We start from the raw sequence: 25,177 nt of genomic DNA on the forward strand, positions 1-25,177 counted from the left end.
GATTTCATAGGTTCAGAAGTCTATCAGATTAAACTTTATGTGTTTTCGGACAACTTGCATGTCATGAGAATTTTTAAACAGGTATCTTTTGAGGTGACTTTAGAAAGCCTGTATCTTTTGAAGAAGACCATGGGCTTGTCGTTTTGAAATGCCACATCACTATTGCCATTCTTGTTTTAGTGCAATTTTTTATTTATTATATTTATATTTCTCATATTAATATTTTCTAATATTTTGTCAAGCACTAGTAGGTAGGGAAAAGGGATGCCTTTCTGAATCCGCAATATTTCCCCACTGTACGTAAAATATAGTAGTATTTGTCGGGAAAGACATTCAGGTATGCTGTTTTGTCTAAGATACAGTACCATCTGATTATTGGTTTAAGTCTTGGAAAGGTTTAAGACTACTCTTTTGATTGATTTATTTATTTGATTTATTTTTCATTTGGCAAACACTGAGGCTTTTATTGAGAAAAGCACCTCACCGTGTTTGGATACTCAGGGTAGCTGGACTTCCAAATGTGGTTGATAACCAACTATCTTTTTAATTATTCACATCATTTATTAACGAAACTTGATCTTGTTTCTGACACTGCAGGAAAGAAAAGCATTTGCCTTAAGTTAATTAACCTTACTAAGGATTTGCATTTTTTCCCTGGCTGAGATAGTGCATTGCAGAATCATTGTTAATGATAATGGCTGATGTGTTTATCTGCATGCCTTTCTCAGAGTGTTATTCCACTCTATGGATACATTAAACTGGTCTATTCGTTCCCTATAATGAGATTTTGGAAAATGGGTTTCTTAAGAATTTGTATTTCCCTTTTTTAAAAAGGGTTCTTCAATTTGCTTTAATTATACCAATAATTGCATGTTTCCAGATGTTCCATGTTTCCTTGTTAGTTTCTTTTTCATTTATTCTTCTGAATGCGCTTGAAAAATGAAAGTTATTTTTGCTAGTACCCCTGTCTGGTACCACAATATTTAGAATAAATGATCATATTCATACCATAGCCTGTACAAATTCATATTAAATCCCTGATTAACGTGAATTACTCTGTGTACAGAGAATCATTCTGAAGTACTACCGTTGTTCTTAATAACTGCATACTGATTCTAAATGTAATGTCTTAGTATATTTACACAACATTTCATGGTGGAACACCATGTTCTTCATCCAGCTGGCCCTAGGTATTAATTAGGATTAGAAAATCCTCAATTTCCCTGGAGGAAATTGGATTTGATGTAAATTTGCCTACTTGGATTTAAAGCCAACGTAGGCCTTTCTTGATAGGATTGGTATTTGTAAAGCTTTTTGTCTACAATACTGCAGCTATTGGATACCATTAGCTGGACATACTAGAGAGAGCAGAAAGTGTCTGGTGGAATAGTGCTGTTTTGTGCAGTTTAACTGTATGCATTTCCTCTAAGGCAAGCAATGTAGCAGAAACTATGCTAATACTTCCAAATCTCAGTACTGTGGTAGACTGTACTATGTTTGAGTTGTTGTTGATGGTAGACCAGTAGGTGGAGCTCTTTTTTTTAACCTCTGAGCCATAGAAGATGCCAGCCTCCTGATGAAACATTAAACCAAGGTCCAAACTACTTGGTTATTAAAAATCCCATGGTAGCATTGACATGAGTGTCCTGGCTAAATTCTTCTTTGGATTTACACAGCTTAGCTTAAAAGCCAATGCTCCCCCTCAGTTCGATCACCTTTCTCACTTCTTACTTCTCCACCCAGTTTGCTGGGAGGAGGCTGCAGTCTCCTGTCACATCAGCAGTGGAGGCAATGGGAATTCTATGGCATGAAGCTCTCAAATTTTACTTGCAATTTTTAAAATTATTTAAGAACATGTAATTGCATGCCCTGTTGTGGACTAGCACACCGTCCGGGGTCTATCCCTCCTTGAGCTCAATGCTTCCCAGGATAGGCTCCCAGGCGTTGGATAAGAGGTTATCGAAACTGATCTGATGTGAACCTTCAATTCAAATGATACATTCAAGTATCACTCCTAAGCATATGAAAAACACCTTTGCATTAAGTCTGTTATAAATGAATCTTAGTTTGTGTAAGACTTGAACTTTTTTTCATTTCATTGGCAAATTTATTTTATTAGCCCCGTAGTAGTAGAAATATAGATAGATCTTCCTGTCTTTCTCTGGATAGGATATTTGTTTTGATTCTGTCTTGTGTAATTTAAGTCTTCTTCTGGGATTGTGCCAGTTTAAAAAAAATAGCACTGTAAAAATAAATAAAAAATGTAATCTTATGAAGTCTGGTTTGAAAAATAAAAATCCCTACAAAAACTGTTTCTCTCCAACACTGTCAAACTCCTACACAGATCTCTGTGCTGCGTTAGCCTGCTTTGGGGCTTGCCCGAGAGAGGATATCACAGCAGCTGTGATCGAAGAAACAGCTAAGTTAAGATTGACTTCAAGGATCACACCTACTACTTTTGAAGTTAAATTTTGCGGGGGGGGAGACTTCGCAAACACTTGTCATTCTGATGCAGTTCAAATGCTGCACGTTATTCATTTGTTGCTAATACATATCATAGAGGTGTGCAGTTTCTGATTTATAAAAAAAAGAGATGTTTTCTTTGTGCCTGTATGCATTTTGATGTTTTGTCACACTAAAGTACTACTGACCAATGATATAACAGATAAAACATTTATACTCCTGAGAAAAATATAGCTAGTTCTTTTGGAATCTGGGCTGCATTTCTTTATAAAATCAAATCTAAGGAAAAATATAGGGTCTTTATATGTACTATACTTTACTATAAACTTTTTAAACAGAAAGTTATTTGAGGTTAGCGTTAGGATTTAGAGTCGTGTATTCAGTTTTGGCATCTTTTTTGACCATTTTAATACTGTTTGTTTACAGTGTGAGCTATTAAGGAAAAGGTCTATTGTAAAACTTTGCAATCATGCTAAATGTGACAGTGGACACTTCCAAGCTATGTTTTACCAGAACTGGAGATTTCGAAATCTGAAAAAACTTACAAACATTGCATAAATTGGGAGTTACCATTTTCTGTTTTACTACATTTTCCCTGTGTGAAACGTAAGGTCTTACTATTAGTTTTAGCTATGTATTAGTCAAAACAAGAGACATTCAGTACCAGCTTGGTGCCAGAGGAGGGATTCTGAATGTTATGCCAGCTTGGAGGATTTCCAGTCAGCACATTAGAATAAGGGTGGTGGGTTAGGGTTCTGTTCAATCAGGTTTATGGAGATAACATTTTGCCACTGCAACACAGTGATAATGTTACCTGGGGTTGACAAAATATTGCATTACCCAAATGCACATGTACTGAGGGGCTCAGGAGTTCAGCAGAGTTCCTCTCTAATTCTTATTCTGCATTCTGAGTCCAATTCAGACACACCAGACAGGAAAAAAAAATTGAGATCAGGAATCCAAGTCATTGAAGGTGAAGAGCATTAGCAATATGAAGCATATTAGGGGATTCCTGAACTTGCTGTGACATTCCTATGAGGTGACCCTCCTCTAAAAGTGGTCACTCCCTGATTGAACTGACACATTCTTCAAGTAGAAAAGACAACAATGGTTGCCTTGATCTATGCTGGTTACTGTGAAATCAATTATTTTTTTGCTTACAGTTATAGACAAAACTTGATGCACACTGTTCTCAACTTTAATTCAAACCAGTTTTGCTATACTTCCCAAGAGACATAGTTGTATTTGAATTTTATTACAAAAAGTCACTTAAAAGCCTTTAGTTTCAGTTATGCAAAGACCCATTGTGTATTAATAGTATTTTACAGCATCCTGCAACAAAAGATGTCATTTCAACAAGACTTTACAGAGTGAGTGCAATTAAAAACCTTCTCTATAAAAAAAGTAATTTTAGATAGCTCTGGGTTCAGCAATTTAATGAGATTACTTGGATAGAACATTCAGCTGGAACAAAAGCCATATTTTATTGATTATGTAAGTCAATTTAATCTTCTTTTGTTTCAGAAGAGAAATACACTTTGTACTTTGAATATATGTGCTCTGCATTCTGATGTAATGATTTAATCATCCTAAATATGTTGCTGCATTTCAATACTATCCCCTAATGAAACAAGCAGCACTGTATCTGGAGATTTTTGTGTCTAACTTGGGCTTCTGTTTGCAAAGACAGCTGCTAAATGAGAGCTCTCTTTTAAAAAACTTTTGCTTTTAAAGTTGTTTTCAGTTTTCTGTTTTGAAGTTTCTGTTGTCTTCTGAGCTCCTTTCTCCTGCGTTTGGCTTTGTAGGTATGGGTGAAGAGTTACTAGGGATTTAAGGATCTTCTGTTTCTATTGTAGGCCAAATTAGTAAGATTTGTGCTGATAATAATATGGTCTAGTTTGATTAAATTGCGATAGAAAAAACATCTTAAAAGTATGCTTTTGAGGGAAAGGTTTTTTTCCACAGTTGTGATTAACATATCTCTGCTGATTAAACAAAAATCCATAATGTACTGTACTATGTATGCAGTTTCATTTACCTTTGACTTAACTTTGTAGCAGGCTCATATGCTCACAAAGTATAAATAATTTAGTATTAGGCATTGTTCCTGGGAAAGTGGGTATCTTGGTCACCAATGGACAGATTTCCTTGTTAGAAAGGAAACGATTCGCAAAAGTTGTGAGGTTTTTAAATCTGGCTTCTGGTAGTAAAAATGTGTTCCCCATATGTGGCGCACCAGATAACCCCATAAGCCAAACGTGTTAATCACTGAATTCCTAAAGCTGTGACTGTTTAATCACTATGGATCATGCAAATGAGGCAATCTGTGCATCTCTGCTGACGAGCTCGTCTTGCACTTGACATTTATATTACTGAATGTCTTCAGTTTAATGGTAATTCAAAGGGTTTTAGAACAATTTTCTAAACACTGTGGCGATTGTTGTCTTGAAAGGATAATTAAGCATGGTGAAGTAAAATGCAAAAGAAGGTTTTCAAGATTAGACAAAAGCGAGTGCTTTCTGAAAGGCAAATTACACTGTTCCTTAACCATACAATGCCTTTTCTAGATTGTTTTGTGGCAGTCATCTATAATGCATTTTATTGATATACTATATATTGTAGATTGATACCTATTGGTAATTTTTAAAATATTCTGCATATTTATCTTTGTCAGATGCAGTGCTTAGTATTTGTTTTCTGTCATCAAATCGGTTTTTTTATTACATACCCTTGCGTTTAAGATCTATAATATTGAAGCATGCTAGCTAAATCAGTTTTTTTATTACCTATCCTTGTGTTTAAGATCTACAATATTGAAGCATGCTGCTTGTCCTTAGAGTCTTGAATACATCCCATAAACACCTGAAAGTAAGTCTGTTCAAAAAGCATATTGTTTCAGTATGATCAGGTGTCTTGATTATCACAGAGGTGATTATCTGCTAAACAAAACAAGTGCAAGAATACATTTTGTGTGCGCTGTATTGCTGACAGAATTACATCTTTAATTGTGCGTGTTTTGCTGGGAGTGTTAATGTTCATGCACACACTTCAATCAGCTAATTTCTAGTTGCACTGCCACCTCCTGAACACGGGTGAGTATATTGCAAAACGTAGAGTAAAATAAATTACTCCAATATTGATGTATAATGAGTGCTTGTACACTTAATGAAACTTTTACAAAATAATGAGATACCTAAGTTGCACATGGAAATTATACGTGACTTCTTTACCTGGAAATGTTTTTCCATGGGGCACCACATTGGCATGGGGATTAGTGCTGGCTAGGCTGACCAGTGTCTCTGTGTGTTGGTGTGTGATGGACTGGTCTCTTCCAGGGTGTAATCCCATCTTGTGCCCTGTGCTTCCAGGGCTAAACTCCGGATTCCCACGACCCTTACCAGGAATAGTCTTCGGATGATGGATGGAAGGCTTTTTCTGACGTGAATGACAGACTGATATGGCCCCCTTGGCCTACTCTTTTGTTGCCTGTCAATGGCTAAAGCACTTTTGTTATAGCCCCTGTCTTCTTTTGTTTCCCTTGCAGCTTGTGGGGTTTGTCTACGCCTGCTATGTCGTCAGCGCTTTCACTGAGGAAGAGGACAGCTGTGAGTATTGATGTGTGGGCACTGATTTGCCACAGATTAAGTACTGCCCCCCCCCCCTCCCAAAAGCTCTCCTTCCCTAAACTGCACAGTTGACCCACTTCCTCCCCGCCCCCACTCCGTTCTGCACACTGACATCACTCTCACACCCTTCTCTGAACATGCCTCGCATTCCTTCCTCCAGCTGTCTTCTAATGGTTTACTGGAAAATTGAGCAGGGAGTGCCTCTTACTCTTTGCACCCTTGAAGAATGAAATCCCCATCTCCCCTTGTGAATATTCAGAACATCGCATCAAAATGTCTGAAAAGCAGCCGTTGCTGATAATGCCTCTTTGTTATGGCTGATGTAGCTTTGTCACTAATTTAAATGTGCAGTATCTTATTTCTGGCCACTTCAGGTTTTTTTAGTTACTGGAAGATGTTTTAAGATGTACAGTAACAGTCTGCCACACAGGAATTTAAAGTCTTATTTCAAAGAGGCTCCTCTGCCTATGTAACTCTCACTCCCTTTCTCAAGACGGCTATCATGGAAAGGAATGTAACTGAAAAGAACATAAAGCCTGATCAAAATGGATAACTAGCTCACATCTTTTGTATTATAATGGCTATATACTGTATGCATGGAAGAAAGACTTTTATTTTTGAGTATAAAAAGCTATCTGTGTTTTCTGGTTATGGGGCTGTCTATCTAAACTGCTACACAGTTTTATAAGGATTAGTAGTTTCAGGATCTTTATTGCACTTAAATTGGTGCTAACTTACATAATGGCCATTTAATTAAATTGCTTGTGTGAGCAAACTGGTCGAAACCCATGAAATATCCTTTCTATTACTCGTTTTAAGAAGCAGTGTACAAGATCTGATGAAGAAACTACGGCAGGCTTCTAAATTCCATTAAAGAAAGCGTGGCTAGTGAACTGTCAAACCTGTTTCTTTGGCAGCTCTTGAAATAAGCTAAAAATGATGCATCATTCTTAAATGTTCTTGCATTGAAATTGAAATAAGTTCCAGGAATACTGGAGTTGCAAAACTCCTCTGATGTACAACATTTAACGTGTATTAGATGATGAAAATCCCCTTAATTTATTTGCACACTAGCTGTTATAAATAACGCCGCGTCACAACCATCAACTTTCCATCTTTGAGGTTGATCATTCACCACATACAGTTTGATATATGAAAAGGTCACTGGCAAGAAATGAACTGTGACTACTTTGTTTATTTCTTCTAGCTTTGCAGGAGCTAGTTTCAGTCAGGGGTTCACCAGTTTGAATAATTACTGATGAAAGGACATCAATATGTAGGAAACCTCCCCCGGCAGTGTCTTGGACAATTTACTGCTGGATTTCAATTTCCCTTCATTTACGCATCTTAGTGGCTGCTCTTCATTTGGTGCACAGTGAGACATAATTTATAAGTGCTATATTGAGTGAGCAATGAAAAAAAAAAGTCTGGTGAATTATTCGGCCTGGTGAGGAAATTAAACTCTGCACGAGACCTGCTTGAAAGATTTCAGCGGTTGACTGTATGGATCATCCTGCCATTGTAGCCATGCAAAGACCTCACTGTACTGAGAGGTGAAAGGTCATCTAGCCCCCGGCTCAACCAATCAGGTGGAGAGAGCAGTCTGGCAGCAGAACATCTTTCAGAGGCATGATTGTATTCCTTACATTGCTTTTTTAATGAGGCTAGGCACGTGGGAAATGAAGCAATTGACGTATTTTTTTCTGGAAGTCCTCCATCTGACATCTAATTAGGTAGGGTGACTGACCTGTTTTTGCCTGAAGCTCCCCTTGTCTTTTCTTCTCTCCCACTACAGTGGACCTGTTGAGACTTGCTCATTTTGTCATCTGCAGGCTTTTACTGCTTTGGACTTTAAGGGACTTTATAAACACATAGCCTTTGTGTTCTCAGCTTCACAGTAACTGTGAAGCTAGTAGTTTCTCATTTTATATTGGTTTTGGAAACTACTTACTCACTGACACAGGAAACATTTTTTTTTGTTTACTTGCACAATTATATGAATTAGTACCAAAATACCATTGTTAGATTTAAATGTAGCAGCCAAGTGTATTAATAAGTAATTTGACCTTCATATTTTTAAAAATGGACTGTTTAAGAATCTTCTGGGTATAATAATGGGTTTAAGGAAAAGGCAATTATCTTTTAATGAACCAAAACATTTTTATGGCTAAAAAAACTATTAGTAAATTGCCATATATATATTTATATTAGTAAATATATATATACATACTAATTATATATATGTATTAGTATATATATTTAAGGATGTAGTAGTTCAGGTGGGTAGCTGCGTCAGCATGCGTAGGCTGCAAAGGAACAAGTAATAGGTTTATTCCATGCTGAAAAAAAGAAGAAAGAAAACACAACATTTCGGCTGTTCCTTTGCAGCCTACGCATGCTGACGCAGCTACCCACCTGAACTACTACATCCTTAAACCTATTACTATATTTAAGGATGCCCTAGTATTTATTCATCCTGCCTCACAGTCTCTGGGTCCTGGGTTCAATTCTATGTTTAGTATTTATTCTGTGTTCATGTGGGTTTTCATCAGATCTTCCAATGGCTTCCCACCTCCCAAAACATGTCCTGGCTTACTTCGATTGCCTGTCCTATACTCTCCCTTTCTCAGCCACCACATGATGGATGGGTGTCCTGTCTAGAACGAGAGCAGTTTTGTGTTTTCAGCCCTACCTTACACCCTATTCTTTGAACCTTGCCAAATAGCAGCTTTCTGATTACGGATTTAAAGGCTTTTCATTGGTCCTTTCCTCATTATGTGTGTAAATATTTATCTTAGAGTCTGAAAAAATAAACATTTCATTGTACAGAAATAGATACAGAAATCCTAGAAAAGCTAATATGCACCACAGTCTCCATTCCTTACCCCTGTAGTACATAATGTAAAGGAGATGCCTGATGTCTCTGTGATTGATAGTCTCATTTCCAGGTCACAGTAGTGTTGTGAATGGTTTAAGTAGGAGAGAAGTGAGCTAGCCAGATGTACTGATCATGATTTAGAATAAAATGTGTACAAAAAAATATGCATATGCAAAAATATGCATAATATCAACTACAATGTGAACAATTTCTCTACTAAAAATGTTTCTGTTGCTTTCTGTGGTTCACCTCAATACTGACAATGAGGTATAAAACAATCATACACTCAGTTGAAACATTCAGCTTCGGAAATCGGTCATACTGTATAGCCACAAATGTGTACTTATTTAGAGGTTTGAATTAAAGGTATTAATCCATCTATATTATATAAATACAGGGAGACATTAGTTGTGGAACAATACTGGACTTAATAGTATGTTAGGTGTTTTAGATGTTTCTTATTATACATAAGGAAAAATAATCTACACGAAGAATATAGAATGGTACGTGCTTTAAGGAGACTTGGCTAATTCTATATGTATTATATGTATTCTATCTTGTTGCCTTTGAATTTCATTTTAATAGCATTACCATTGGCTTTTGAAAGTACATTTTTGTCATAACATTCCTCGTTTTTTGCAAACTGTGCAAAACTTTGCTTAAATTCCTATATTTCTTTAATGTAACTAAACGATAGGCAACCAACTAAACAGCATATTAGATTTCCAAAATATTGATGTTATCTAGTTCATTGTAAGATCATCTCGTTTAGACAGCACAAGTTAATAATAAAGTAGTACCTTTCACAGATATATAAAATATATTGTGGGCAGGCTTTTTGTTAAAACATCTCATTCCTGTGCTTTAATTAAAAAAACTAACAAAATGCACCTACAGCTGAGAGATGTTAGAAAACACCTTTTACTCACTAGCAAACAAGACAGATAGATTCCAAAATGTGTACAGGCAGTGGCAGGCAGAGATAAGAATGTTGTAAGGCTTTTTTTTCTACATACTCTTTGCTAGGAAGCTTTTATCAGAGATACAAGGCCCATGATGTCTTTTCTGTTTCTCTTGTACTGTATACTTGTGCATCACTTACAGATAATGTGTACTTGGAGTTACAATATGGCTGGATTTACGAAAGATTAAGCTTTGAGTAAGAGCAGAAGCTCACACAGATATATTACACTGGTGTTTGATGACCGTGGCACTGGAATTATCTTATTGTCCCAGGATCATCTGTGAATCAAGCCCTTTAATCACGAAACATCATCCTAAGTGAGCAGAAATAAGAATTAAATGTTTCTTATCTGCATACCCAGAAAAAATCCAAGTGTTCTTACACTTGTTTGAAGTGGACAAAGTAAAATTTCCCCTGTGTAATTAATGCTGCCAGCGTCAGCATTTCTGATGTGATGTGTTTTCTCTCCTGAGTTTTTATGTTGCCCTGTTTTCAACGTGTTTTCCTCTTCTCCAGAATAGAGGGGTGTTTCATGCATTTCTGTAAATAACTGCTGACAGGTAATTCAGGCTCTGCATGAAAACTCTACATATCAAATGATTTGCTGCTTGATTCATGTTTATTTCATTTGTGTTGTGTGGAAGATAGATAGCTCCTGACAAGAGTGTGCACCCCCCTCCCCAACACAAACACACTCTTTCTTTCAATGAGACCAGTCAGTCAGAAGAAAAGTGGGAATATGGATGGAGGTCTTGAAACTTAATCGAAACCATTACAGCTGGCAACTAAACACTGAGTTCAATAGGATAACAGCTCTGGTTATTCTAATGGAATGTGCAATAGAGCAGAGATTGTGTATTTTAGTAAAGACAATGATTGTTTTTGGCTACATTTCTAGTTGTAGCTTTAGTATCAAATGCCTGGTAACACAACAGAAATGTATATATACAGTATATATATATACATCATGTTTTACTGACCCACATATGTTTATTTTATTCATGGAATATTGCATTTATTCTGCTTAATGAACTGGTGCTTTAGTTATTTAATAGACTTTTCATATTTATTTAGAAATTAAGTTCTTCTTTATTTAGATCTTTAACCTGCTGAATCATTTTTAAATCCACACCTTATCAAGAAATAATTCCATTTTGTGGAACCAATTTTTAAAATCAGTTTGTACGTTTTGGACACTGAAACTGTGGTGTAATGCCACAGAAATACAATGATGCATATTGTTTTGCGTGTACCTTTCATTAGAGCATTTTCACTGCCAGCAATTTAACAGATTTATCTGAGCCATACCAGACACAATTGGCAGAAAATATAGAAAATCTAGGGTGTCTGAATCTGAATGTGTAACACTTGGGATGCTAGAATCCAACCTGCTCAAAAGGACATCTTCTATTTACCAAACTCAATTGCTGTTCTCGAAAATGAATGTGTCACTTTAGATCTGTCAGCTGATTGACCCAAGGTTTTTGCCTGCATCATTAACAAGATTGTTTTATTCTTTCCTAATGTAAAAGAAATATCTCCCCGTTTACAAAAAATAATACACATTGTAATTCGTTAAAAACAGGAATGTATTCTTCCCGTGTTTTAATCCAATTAGAGAAATGTTCAAGGGCTCTTCAAGCAGTTGTAAATTCGTAACTAAATGCATATTCTTAATGTTTTCAAATGTCAAGGGGCCGAGCAGAAAACAATCGAGTGCTGAACCATTTTCACACAAAAGCCATTCATTTTGTGTTTCATTTACTTTTGCTTTTTTTCATGGATCTGTTATCTCTGTGTGTTTTGCGTTTATCCTCTGTTGGGCAAGTTACAATTTTGTGTTTAATTTTCATTTGATCCTTTTTGGCTTTCAGTTGATTTTATTGGTGGATTTGATCCATTTCCCTTGTACCATGTCAATGAGAAACCATCCCATCTCCTGTTAAAGCCAATGTACCTGTAAGTACTCAACTGCCAATTTTCAGTGTGCCATTAATGTTTTGTTCCATTCTTTAAGAATCTCTCTCTTTTGAACATCTTTGTGTTGTATTTTAAATGTAAATACGTGATAGTAAATGAGCTTTTTCAAGGGTGGCTTTAAAGCTTTTAATATTGAATATATTGGGGAGCTCTTGTTTTTTAAATAGGTTTTGTTCATGTTACTGGAATGGTTAAGTCTTTTTTCCCCATATGAAGACTGGCTGTTCATTCAAATAAAATTATAGCTACTGTCTCCTAACAAAGTTAAAATCAAATCCAAGGCAATCTCCTAAGACATGTTTAACACAAACAGAAATTGGATTGTTTTTGTATTACACTGTTAAACCTCTTCCATATACCTGTATAGGAAGGTAACCTGCTGTAAACACTTTTCATTTGGCCTGAGATGTAATCAAGTTAGAGCATCTTGTCATTCACATTTTAAATTAAAATTAGCTTTTAATGAATTCATCATATGAGTATTGCAGAATCATTTTAATAAAATATAATTAACAATGGCATAAGATTTATTACTGTTCTAGTTGTTTTTATATCTAGGTCAAAGACATGCAGAATAGACAATGGAGAAACATTTCCTGTGAAGCAGGACAGATCTTATGTTTAGAAATACAGAATGTTACCATGGTTTAAATGAGCAACAGCTTCTTTTTTTCTTCTTTCAAACACATACATTCTACATTCATTATGTGAAGGCTTAGTAAATTAAAGTTTGAGCTACCCGTTTTGTCTGAAACAATATTTACTTTAAATCAATTTTTGCTTTTGTACCACAATATTTAAGACCAATATATCTAGATTGTACTTCCTCTGGAAAATCTCTGATTTTCTTAATGCTATGTAGCATCTAAAAGAAAAAAATAGAAAACAAGGGGAAGAATACCATTACTGTAGGTATCCAGGTATCCAGTGCGGGGCGGAGCAGTAGCACTGTGGCCAAGGATCTGTGCCTGTGGCTGGAAGGTTGCTGGTTCAAATCCCAACACTGGCAGAGGAATCCTACTCTGTTGGGCCCCTGAGCAAGGTCCTTAACCCCAACTGCTCTAGGGGCGCTGTACAATGGCTGACCCTGTGCTCTGACCCCAAACTTCTCTCCCAGTCTGTGTGCCTGTGTCTCATTGAGAGCAAGCTGGAGTATCCGAAAAGACGAATTGCAAGAATGCAAGAAATTGTATATGGCCAATAAAGTGATCTTATCTGATCTTATTTCAGTGTGTGTTTCATTACACTTATTCCTTACTGGTTTCAGTCTCAAGAAGACTTCAACTAAAAAGTTAGTTTTCTAAAGCTTTGCTGGTGAAAGCTCATCTCATCCATTAGCTCTAGTGAAGTACTTGGGTTTGTAATTTGATATGTGCTCCATTACAATTTACTGTCCAAAAACAGACTTTTCTCACATTAAACTCCACAAACACCTTGGATCAGAAGTCACTTTGGCCAAATGAAGTTCCAAGTGAAAATCTTGCTCAGTTTTTAGTGTCAAAGGTGCCAGGCAGTCATAACCCTTAGTAAAATAAAATTACATTAACTGCTGGCATAGGTGACTTACCGGGTTTGTACGGAGACATCGACTGGTAGTTTGTCCCAAAGACACAGAAACATCTGGGATACTGATCCATCCTGTTTTATAGCCTACTTTATTAAAACTTGCCAGTTTTCATTGCTGTAAATGTTTGCCATCCCATATCTGTTAAATGGCAAAACTTCATACCCCTCTTCATACCCCTTTATAAATACTGAAATGCCTAGGTTATTATTATAAGTGACTTTTGATTTTACTAAAATATATTCTTCTTAGCCTTGTCTTTTTGCAGCTCCTACTTTTAAATGTTCTTGCATTATACATTACCCACAACCTTAGGACGTGAATTCCACTACAGAATTGTAACAATCCTCCGGATGAACCTATTTTAAATTGTTCAGGACTTTCTGACTGTGCCAAGACCTTCAGTTACACTTATTTCCAATCACTAAAATTGATCAGCCTTAAGGATCTACAGTACTTTGTTTACTTTTAATGTCAACTCCAATTAAATGTGTTTTTTCAGTTTAAGTAGCTGATCATTCAAATTAAAGCCAATATTTGAGAAGATGGAATGAGTGTGCCAAAGCAAATTGTGCATTTGTCACAGAAGCAGGAGCTCATGCCAGTGAAGCTCTTGCTGACTCACTGTCTCTTTGGTTTTACAGGTCTACGTAAGTAAAGGATCCAGATATTCAAAGAAGATCTAATGGAGATAGACAGGGAGGAGTCAAGAAGGATACATTGGAGAGCTGATGTAAAACTTAATTAGCGAAAAACACAAGGACAATGTAAAACATTCCACAGTTTGGTTACTTGTCTTTTCAATTTTATATATATACTGTATATTTTTAATTAGATTCTTTGTTGCAAGTATGCTGCTTTAAAAGTACTGTAATTCCATGTTTTCTTGTGCTTCACAGTCGCTTGTCTAGTTGTGGTCAAGCTTTAAAAAATAACAAGGTTTTCAAGAAGACACTAGACACAGGCTAACTTTTCTTGCTGTTGATGCAATGTAAAATCTTTGCTCCTTTATGGGGAAAAAGTACAAGTTTGCTTAAATGCCTTGCCCTGCCCTTTTTGTTTTATTGCTATTCTCCTTGGTTTGCTGGTCCTGCAGACGTTGCTGCTTTTCAGATGGACATTTTTAAGAGCAGCAAATGGCTGCATTTGTATCTGCAGCGCTGTTTTCTTTTTACTTTCACTTGGAATGTGAAATGGTAGTGGACTGTTGACTTCATTGTGGGAAATAGTAACCTATTGCTTGCTGTAAATGGGGGACAAGCCCAAATTAAAAACAAAAGGGCAGTTGAAAAATAATGAAATCTGAAGTGGTTGCTGTTTAAAACAGAAGGCAAAGCATTCAGGTGTTGTAAAAGTGTTAAACCATGCTCATATGCAATACATGTATCTAATTAAAACACCAAAGTTCCACATTTTATAAAGTTCTATTACCTATTACCTGTCCCTTACTTTTCTCTACTAGGCTTATCCAGTAATTCTTGGCTTTTAAACATGGGACAATAGAGTAGTTAACAATCTCTGATTAAACTAGAGAGTTCTGTAGCTAATGACAAGTGGCATATGGAATCTTCTGTTCCATCTTCCTTTATTTGTTGCAAACCAGCAATGGTGAGTACATTGTGGACTTGGATGGTAAAAATAATGAACATTAAGGACCGCTGGTACTTGCTCTGTGCAGAGAGCCCAAGCTTTTATAATCACAACAACTACAAGGGCGATAAAAAGAAATGTTTGCGTATGTTTCTGGTGAATGTTGTAATCTCTAGGTGATGTACTAAGGCCAGTGTGTATTGATAGAATGCCATGCAGTCTTGTAAAGTTTTTGACATGCCTTGCAAGACTCACTTGAAATGTTTTAAGTTCTCTTTATAGAGGGTTCATCAAGTGCCACAGGCACCCACACTTTCAGCTGATTTTCTGTTTCAAGAGCAAGCTGTGCACTCTTGACATACATTAATGGATAGATAAATCATTCTAGAATCCAGCTGTTAAATACAAAAATAAAGTGAGCAAATATTTGACCTTCACTGAAGTATAACCTCACTATTACATTAATATAGAACAATATTTTCATTCTTCCCAAACAGGTCGATAATTGACAGTTACAGTATCTCTGTCAGCAACTTGTATTTAATGAACATTTTGAGATTCTACAGAACCTGGGGCAAGCATTAATCTGAGAATAACCAAATCTGATACATGTATTTGTTACAGTTTCTAGAAGGTTAATGGAAGAAGACAGGATGTGTTAAAGACGTGGAAGTATTATATAAATACTCTTTTCAAAGATATTCCGAAAGAGTTTAGAAACTATTTCCTCAGATATTTCTACAGAGGATAGATTTGGTGACGTTTTTAGCCAAGGTTGTGCAAAAGTACATATGTTGGATAGCACAGAATCTAATCTAACATTTCAGCACCCCTCAAGAACAGTATTTTTTGTACACAGCACAATATCTTTGTTGTACGGCTTAGAATCGTCTGTTCCATAGTCCATTACTGACCCCTAGTGTTGAATATATGTAGAGTTTACAAATTCGTGCGTGGTTTTCAAAGAGGAAACTCCATTCAGTATTTGTGATGGTGTTGATGTTTCATAATAACTGCTTACATTTTTATAGCACTTTTCATCTTAAAGGATCCCAAAGCAACTTACATACATGAGGGGACCCACTACTGAACTGTAGCACCACGTTTGTGCTTGCATCACCACTACACAGCAAATCGAGTACAGGAGACAGAAATTACTTTGCCAGCTGAACTAGGTGTTAGATTTTCTGAAGCCAAGTTGTACAAAAACAAGATGTGATTTAGCCAGGACAAAGGTATTAACAATCTAACCTGGTTTACCCTTTTCCCATCAGTTTGTGTCCTGTATAGCCTCATGTGTAAGCAAAATGAAACTGGAAAAGCATAAATCACAATCAACATCCCTACTATAGTGACTTGTCAAACAGCACAGTATGAGAAGCAACTATAATATGCTGAAAATTCTATGAGTTTTAATTCTTGTTAGGCTGTTTATAATTACAAATATTATCAGATTGTCTTACTGTGTTGTGTACAGTATTCTTTATTTATTATTAGTGTCATTATCCTTGTGCAAGATAGATGATAAAAGTACAAATGTGCAGTATATCATTCTTGTACAAAGGCTAAAACCTGTAATAGAGCAAAAGTCAAGTTAGATTTTACTGCCATCACATGAAATCTGTATCTCTAAACTGGAATCCAGTTCTCTTAAGGTAATTCCTATTCTGAGTGACCTCTTGAATGAAGCCTACTGTATGTGCCATACAATATTCTTTCAGCTTCATCTATGATTTTTTCAATAAAACAAAACCTTAACAAGGGTAATTATGGGATGCCTTTACCAACGTCAAATTAGTAAAAGAATACATGAAAAATGTACAGATCAGTATTTAAATTCTTCAGACCAAGTGTACAATGCAACATTGAAATGTATAAAATGAAACAATAAAAAACAGGCTAATTTGGAAGAGTGATACAAATTTATTGTAGCATCAGTAGCATCAGTAGTAGCAACTTTAAAGGAATTCCCTTTTTAAACATGTTAACCTATCAAATATCACTTAAAACAGGGAGGTACCTCTAGAAAACTTTTTAGGTAGAAGATGAGATCCACAGCTTTTTCCTTTCTTTTTAAATCTAGATGTTGTTTCCAGTGCCAACAATCATTGAGAATAGATCAAACATCTTCTGCCCACTGAATCTATAGTTATCACACAAAATGCATTGTTTAAAATGAGCATGACTGGTATCTTTGCCTATGTGTGCACGCTTGGTAGAACCTGAATCTACCTCTCTGTTTAGATGTAATACATTACTACTGGGTTAACTCCCATCAACAAAAAGCAAATTAAAAACAATGCTCTTTCAAATTCTGTGATTCACATTGTTTCCTTCAGTGAGTGATTGGAGCTGTAACAAATTGCAGACTGCCAGCAAGGAAAAGACAAGTCATGTTTATAACAAGTTATTGACAGTTAGCTTGCTTAAGTTCACTTACCTCCCATCTAACAGCGTACTGAATAATAAGTCTACAGAATGTTGATTTCTGTCTGTTCATCCATGCATCTGTCTGACTGAGATAAAGGGAAAGATTGGCCATCGGCCTTCTTGTTTTTATCTAATGTGTTAAATAGGAAACATAATCAAAAATCTCTTTAGAGTGGATTGTATCTCGCCATACAAGTCACTACTGCTTTGTACAGTATATTCCATCCAGGAGGGTGTGCTCTTTGCTTGTGTACAATGAAGTATGACTCTAATTGTTTCACACATTTCTAAAGATCTGCTTACCCATGCAGTCTTGTTGAAAAGTATTTTGAGAACCTTCTCCAAATCGTGTGCTTGCTGATCAATTGATTTAATGAACAACATTCTTTACGGGTTTGGTATTCAATTTTATGGAGCATTTCTACAAGAGTATTGAATATTATTTTTATGTTTCTATGTTAGTTGCATCTTTGTGGTGTTTTACTTACAACAAGCACTCAGACATATGAAGCCAGCAGCTAACACGTTTTCGGGCTATTGTGTATTCATTGGAAAACTACACAGCAGCTGCCTTCACAATTCTCTGGAGTGGTTTGAATGAATGGGGGTTTAGTTCATTTAGTAAAAGAATGTAAGTTTGCTTGAGTGCATTAGTGCTCTGTTAAAATTTGTAGGTTTACATCATTTGTACTTCGAAGGTAAATTTCTGCCTCCAAATATGTATGTAACACATTGGTTAACTTAACAAAAAAATTTCTCTTATTTTTCAAACATGCGTTTCAGTCTGGTATTCACATTTGTGCCCTGTAGTCTCATTGTAATGTACCTTCCTACAAGTGTTCCCAATCCGATGAGAATGGTGGTTTGTGTTCAGAAATGTAAATAGTCATTTGTTAATAAACTGTGTACTTTTAATGTTTCTGCTCAGTGTTTTCTTAACACTTATGCTTAGCACAAACACACAAACCCTGAATCTCCATTTCATTGTTAAAACAAATCACTTTGTTTTAAGACTGAAAATGATTACTTGCAGAGTAAAGTACAAAGCTTAGTTTCATTCAATGTCAAGATCAAGCAACATTAAATGTCTATTAAGTGGGTGGCATGCTTCCAGGGGCTGTACTGGTTCATTCAAAGATAGATGAGCCAAAACACACATACACGATTTAAAAATAAAAGAGACACTCCAGATCCTTCTCTCTCTCCCTTTGCTTTTCTCTGTTTCTATATATAAACCAACCCAACTTTCCAACACAATTTATCAATCAAATCATTGCCTATAGGTGAACTATTTACCTTGTGCACAAGTGCTCTCGGTATTGTGCCCAGTGATTGCTTGAGGCTGCCTCTAGTGGCTGCTCTTTTGCAATTGCACCCCTTGGTGATATGAGAACAGGCATGAATAAATCTGACATGTCATTTTGCACTTTAATGCCAGGTTTCCCCCTTTCTCAGCGTTGAGGATTTTCTGCAAAAGAAAGAAGAACTTTCACTGCCTTCTCAAAGGTCTTTACAAAACAAAAAAACCATGAAAAGAGTAAGTTCTCAAAGTAGAACTCTGATAACATAAATTCTCAACTGTATTTTGGCATTTGTGGAGTTATTAAAAAGACACAAAGGATTCACAATTACAAAAATGATTTCTGGTAACGTTTGTGTGAGTATTTTCTACTCAGGAGTGTGCTTTCTATTGTATTCACATTCATGTCTACAAAATAAATTCTCACCACTCTAGCTGGGAAGATAAAAGCAAAAAAGCGCTTTGATGTTTATGCTGGTAGCACAACGTGCAAGTGAAATATGTCCACTGTTTTTGCTGCAGCACATAACCAGCTCTCAGAAACGTCATTTAACAACTATACTTAACCAACCACTTAAAAAGTGAGTACCGGGTCGAGATGCTTACCAATGAGACAACCCAGTTTAAGACATGAATGCCCGAACGCTGCCTCTGATAACAGCGCGACAGATGGGGCAGTGTCGCAGGCTGGCCGCACAATCAGTACACACCACCAGGTGTCCACAGGGAATGAAAACGATGGACACCACTTTGTCCATGCACACCTTACAGGTACGCTCCTCCTGCAACTGTCTCAGCTGCTCCTCTGGGCTCATGTCCCCCACTACCAAAAGGAATAAAGACTGAGGCTTCAAGTTCATTGTAACCAGCCCTGCTGTATTCTACAGCTTCTCAGGCTGTGTTACTTCAGTGCCATTACATTAGTGCTAACAGATCAGCTATTCTTTGTAACTCTAGGAAATTACCATGGAAAGAATATTCCCCTGCGAAAAATATTTTTTTCACATTTCTTTCTTTCTGAATACCCTATTGAGATTTCATGAAATACATTGATTTGTGTCCTTAGAAGCATTTGTGTCCTTAGCAGTTCATAAAGTGTTTAAAGGATTTGAATTCCCCACACTGTGGTGGTGGGATCCCAATCAATAGATGTTGCACAGGAGTAATAACTGGTAATTAGAAATCAGAAGTCACTTTTAAAATGGCTCTGGTAATTACAACATGGTGCCAAGCTCACTTGGCATCAAACATTCTGGAATACAAACTTTCATAGACTTGCAAGACTTCTTTTCAGACCCCTACTGCTGCTTCAGAAGTAAATTAGCTAACCTTTCTCCTTAGGGCGATCCTGTGCCGTCTCACTCCCAGCACTCATAGCTTGTCTTGGCTTGTGGATAGGCTCTAGAACAAATGTACAGGGTGTTTACAGGCTATTTCACCGCGTTATGAAACTTGTGCATGAAGGAGCAATGAAGCCCAGCAGACATAATAGGATTGGAGGAACAAATTCTCATGGACAAGGACAGTTGACCTCAGCTCTGTAGGTTGTCCCTCCACAAATACAAATTCTCATGGACACAACCGTGGTCACATTGGAACACATTTAGCACTCTTGGGTATGTCACTGTCACTGTCATTGTCCTTGGGCATGTTTTCCCTTTAGTCTCTCCGAACACTTTCAGTGCAGAGCTACTTAGAAAGGGATAAACACTACTTTTTACTGTGATGGTAACTATGATCAAATTTTATTTTATTTCAGTTCAGGAATCCTTGCAAATACAAAAAACAGCCATACAAGCATACTGTATATATCTCTGTCTTACTCTATTCTAAAGCCTACAGTATATGAATGTTGTTCAGTATTCTAAAAATATATTTTCTGCAGCACACTGCTTTGCTATTATAGCTCAACCATGGTTTTCCTGCTCCACATGCACACCCTGAAAGTAAATTACAAGAATAACTCCACATTCTATTATAATGGGAGCTTTGTTCTTAAATAGTTGTGAGATCTATCTTTCTATTTGTAAAACACAAATAAAGCTGACGTCTCATTTTTAGCACAGCAGAATCAAAACAGCTTAAAGTGTGACGTGTGCCTAGCTTTCTGTCTTAATTTCCCACTATAAATGAAAGGATACTTTGAATTTTGTACCTCTAGTCTGTTCTGTTTCTTCCCTGTCATCTTCTTCAGCTTGCAGTATATCAGACACCAGGTCAGACACTGAGGTATACTGATTTCCAGTAAGCAGGTACTTGGTCTGTACTAAACTTCCCACCAGACTGGGGTCAAAGCCCATCTGTAATACACTCTGGACCTCTGGAGACTGCAGGATCGAGGACAAGCCCTGATTACCAACCACATCTAAAAAAAAGGGGGAGTGCACAGTTGGGGTTCTCTGAGTCAATACTTTATTTTCAAGCACTGATGACTTTTTGGCAACAAAATCAACACAAATTCAATCAGAAGAAAATAAGAACATAAGGACAAATGCAAATTGAGAGGGAGCCATTTGGCCCATTTAGCTCAGTTGGTTTTTAGTTTAAGAGCATGGTGCTTAGCTTAATGTTGAGATATTTCCATTTTAATTGCAGAATTGCATGATTTTAAAAGGAAATAGGATGGTTTTTGAAATTGGCTCCACCATGTGACCATATGGAGTCTAAAATAAAAGGACAACTTCTCCCTAATTATTGCGACAACTGCTAGGCTACACAAACAAGGCCAGAATAAGATAAAGAGCGTGCCTTAAGGACACACACATGGAACGAAGAATACCAATGAAGAACTACAGTATGTGGAAATTCAGTTTTCATGCCCAATCTCCTACTCTTTGCGATCCATTGATTAAAATGATAAGCATGATACAAATTAAAATGAAAAATATGACTACATTTTAAGATTTTCAACATTTTACAGAATGTAGCTTTGACACTTTTAATAGAACTGATAAATGTTCATATCTAACACTAAAATGAAATCTCTCTCTGGGGGAAAATGCAATTTTAGGACCTTGCAATTAAGTTTTTTTTTTTAAATGCAGCAGTACTGAGGACTGCCAAGCAGACTTTGAACATGATGAATGCCAATGTCTTTTCAGCTGACAAATTAAGACAAAATCAAATATGACTGTTGGACCCGAGAGGCCACTTAACTAGCAAGACAACTCTAAGTGAGTACACGCCTCACACACAGCAGTTACATAGATTAGACACGTTCAAAATTCTTATTTGACTTTCTGCCCATGAAAGGCACAGGGAAGTTTTCAGTTTCTCTAAAGCGTAATTATTTTTGGTCAGAAGTATCTTTAGTTATTGTGTTGAAGAGTTTCAAGAATATCAAAGCTCATTTGACTTGCAAAATGGACATGGGACTTCGCAAGTTAACGTCTGAGCAAATTCTTCTGAATGTGGTACAGTTTCTGGGGAAATGTCAGACAGGGTTGGTCTAAATTTAGGGGTTAATACAGTAATTCAGGACTTGTTTTAACTTTTTAATTAGAACCGCATCTTCAGTTTCTGACCTGGATCTTGTAGTTTCTAAAAAACTGACTACTAAGCTAATGTACCATGAATTTATGGAAATAAATGGAAAGAAAACTAAATATAATGACAAGAACTACTTCTTTCTTTATCCCTCGACAAGAAAGAGATGTACTTTTTTTCATTAGTCTTAAGCCAGCTCAGGATTTTTATTGTTTTATTTCTTTTACTGATCTCAAATACAAATTATAAAAAGAGAACAACACACTAACCTTGTCCTGAAGTGGTCTCTCTAGCTTCTGGTGATTGTGATCCACTCTGCAAAAAATGGAAGACCGTAACAATATACTACTGATGCTGTTTCAGTTTCAGTTTCTGTACTTCAGGACAGAATTTTAGGACAAACTCTTACCACTGGTTCTCCGATATGAAAATACGATTCTTGGATGTTGTTAACATAATCTCTTCCCCTTGCTTGCAGTAAAAATTCACATCTAAGACAAGAAATAAAATGTATAATAGGGGGAAAGCACATGTTTTCACAGCTATTAGGCCTAAAAACCTAGATCAGAACTACTATTATTTGGTACTGTAGGTGACATTTCTGAAGTTTTTTGACACAGTCCTGAACAGAAGAAGACACCTGTACTCTTTTCTCTCTCAAAGAAGAATTCATATTTTGTGTTGTCAATGAAACAAATATCTAAATCATGGTCATATTGACTAAAATGATGACCATGTTTCTCAAAATCGTAAATGAGGTAGGCAAAATGCCACTACACAATGTGTTTTCAGAGCAGTGGACTAAGAAATAGAGGTCTTAACGTGCAGGAGAAAAAATCCCAAAGGATTCTAGCTGATTTTGCTTGGGAGGGGGAAACTGTTTGATATGTTTGTTTTATTTATCGACTTCTTATTGTTACCGAGGAAACCACTTCGCGTGTTCTTGCCACGGGTCATCCCCTGGCTCCCAGTTCCGAAGGCCCCCGTCGCAATAGAAGCACTTGACATTGTCGCCATGACCTGGGAGAGCACAGACATTTATCTGTAAAAGCTCGGCTCCAAGCTTTCGAACTGCGCTCCAGCTGAAAGCCTGGAGCTAACCTTCACGCGCTGCAGTCTAGACAGACTCTACAGGTTATGAACAGAAACAAATGGCGTGAAAGAATTAGTGAAAGACCTGGGGAAATTAAGCAAACTGTCTTGTCGTGATGCAATTTGCTTTGCATTTCTCTAAGCACGTTTATTTTAATCCTACCGTTTCTAAATGTGTTGAACGCTAAATGTCACCACTGGCTATACATACATTTAGTTTTTTCTTAACTGCATTTCTTTCATATAAAAAAGCTACAAGGTGTTTTAAAATTGTATTAAAATTTAATACAGGACAAACTTTTTCGAAAACTTTTCTTAACATAATTTAATTGCATTTTGATGAAACTCCTAAAGGCGAGCAAGAGACTATCCTTTTTGTAGTATCACACACCCAAGGAACTACAACTAATTACTTTAATAAACTTTTGAATTGATTTTCTGACCTAATTGATGTGATATACATTTTATATATAAGAATATATGGATGATTTTGTCTGAGACAAAAACAAGCAGTTAACACATATCTACCGCTGTCCAGATGTTTCTATATGAAGTCCCATGACACTGCGCTTCTATTGTGCTTTAGCTTAGCACAAAGACCGAGTTGTATCAGTAAAATTATTTTCAAGTTTGTTAAATCTGTGCGAATGGTGATACGTGTATCTATAATGCTTCATGGTCGGGGCTAAATAAAACAGAACACCGTCGTAAAAAAAAAAGTAACAATGAATTCCAAGTTATGGGAAATGTTCAAAACACCAACGGACTTTAAAAATATATTCATGAATGCGAACACACTGATTATATGAAATTAATAAGAAAGTTTGACCACTTCTGGTCGTGTTTGACTCTACAGAGGTGTTCATCGCAAGGAAAGCCGCATACCAGTATAGAAAAAACCCGCTCTAGCCAGAACTTCTGGTTGCACGGAGGCGCCGGTAGGCCAGTTCTGAAACGTCGTCAGACGCGAGTCCTCTGCTTCCATCTCCGGGTACACAGGCTGTCCACCTGCTACCTGGTCCTCTACTGTCATTCTCTGCAGCTGACTGAGGATCTGTCCATCCACCGCATCGGCTGAGCCCTGCGCTGCAAGCAGCGGGACGTTGCCCACGTTTCTGCCCAGTACGAAGCAGCAAGCCGGGAAGTGCCTCTTGTGCTCTTGCATGGGTCCGTCTCCGTGCACCCAGTGCCTAAGTACTCCACCACAGCAAAAGCACCGTACTTTATCTCCGGGTCCTAGGAAGTAGAACCCGGCTTTGGCCAGATCGGCGGCGGAGACTGGAGCATAGCTGGGCCAGCGCTGGAAACTCCTGAGCCTCGCCGGCTCGCTTCGCATTCCGGGCTCCGCCAACAGATTCATGAATGAATTCCTGTCACCCGGCATATTCACGTTTGGGATGGTAGCGTTGCTTTCCTGTGCAGGACCAGGCAAACCAGGTGTGTCCCATCGTGGAGTCGGCTGCTGCGCTCTGGGGTGCACCAGCGTGCCGGTTTTCATGCACAGTCAGTATATGGAAACCGCAGCAGCTGAGTAGCACTGTATTAGCATTCCAGAAAACTCAACACTGTCGGGATCGGGTCCCGTGCTACGAGTCGGTGAATGGCGCACGTACAGTACAATGGTGCTTCTGTGACACTTTTGGGAAAAAAAAATCCTGACAAAAGCTGAAAGACAAAACAGGCTTTACAGTAACCCACGTGTTAGCCTACGTTTGCCAGGCATTCATGTGGGTTCCAAAAGTAACCTCGTTTGGAAAGTTACAATCATGAAATCACTGGCCTACAAAAACATCAGGTATTTCCC

The 25,177-nt window shown here is 37.1% G+C and overlaps 2 protein-coding genes across 2 annotated transcripts in view; one reads left to right on the forward strand and one right to left on the reverse strand.

Moving 5' to 3' along the window:
• Window positions 1–18,410, forward strand: part of LOC148817936 (sodium/potassium-transporting ATPase subunit beta-1-interacting protein 4-like) — a 63,478-nt gene extending 45,068 nt beyond the window's left edge. Inside the window, exons 5-7 of the mRNA XM_088937606.1 lie at window positions 6,008–6,068; window positions 11,806–11,890; window positions 14,120–18,410. Coding sequence (XP_088793732.1) covers window positions 6,008–6,068; window positions 11,806–11,890; window positions 14,120–14,129 — 156 coding nt within the window. The 3' untranslated portion in view covers window positions 14,130–18,410. The remainder of the gene's footprint in view (window positions 1–6,007; window positions 6,069–11,805; window positions 11,891–14,119) is intronic.
• Window positions 18,411–19,418: 1,008 nt separating this feature from the next.
• birc7 (baculoviral IAP repeat containing 7) lies at window positions 19,419–24,871 on the reverse strand. The gene is made up of 7 exons (XM_088937705.1): window positions 24,259–24,871; window positions 23,202–23,301; window positions 22,691–22,772; window positions 22,551–22,596; window positions 20,951–21,160; window positions 20,125–20,196; window positions 19,419–19,618 (listed from the first exon to the last, which is right to left on the reverse strand). The coding sequence occupies exons 1-7, from the start codon at window positions 24,869–24,871 to the stop codon at window positions 19,419–19,421; spliced, it is 1,323 nt and encodes a 440-aa protein (XP_088793831.1).
• Window positions 24,872–25,177: the final 306 nt, after the last annotated feature.

Source organism: Atractosteus spatula, chromosome 19 (genome assembly GCF_055471065.1).
Source record: "Atractosteus spatula isolate fAtrSpa1 chromosome 19, fAtrSpa1.hap1, whole genome shotgun sequence".
NCBI lineage: Eukaryota > Metazoa > Chordata > Actinopteri > Semionotiformes > Lepisosteidae > Atractosteus > Atractosteus spatula.

Excerpts from the sequence above, each read along its gene's own strand:
- birc7 (XM_088937705.1), bottom strand. The coding sequence starts at position 24,871 with ATGAAAACCGGCACGCTGGTGCACCCCAGAGCGCAGCAGCCGACTCCA. Across the intron at positions 23,302-24,258 it reads AGCGGGTTTTTTCTATACTG|GTCATGGCGACAATGTCAAG; the intron begins GTATGCGGCTTT and ends GTGCTCTCCCAG. Across the intron at positions 20,197-20,950 it reads AGAAACAGAACAGACTAGAG|AGCCTATCCACAAGCCAAGA; the intron begins GTACAAAATTCA and ends CATTTGTTCTAG.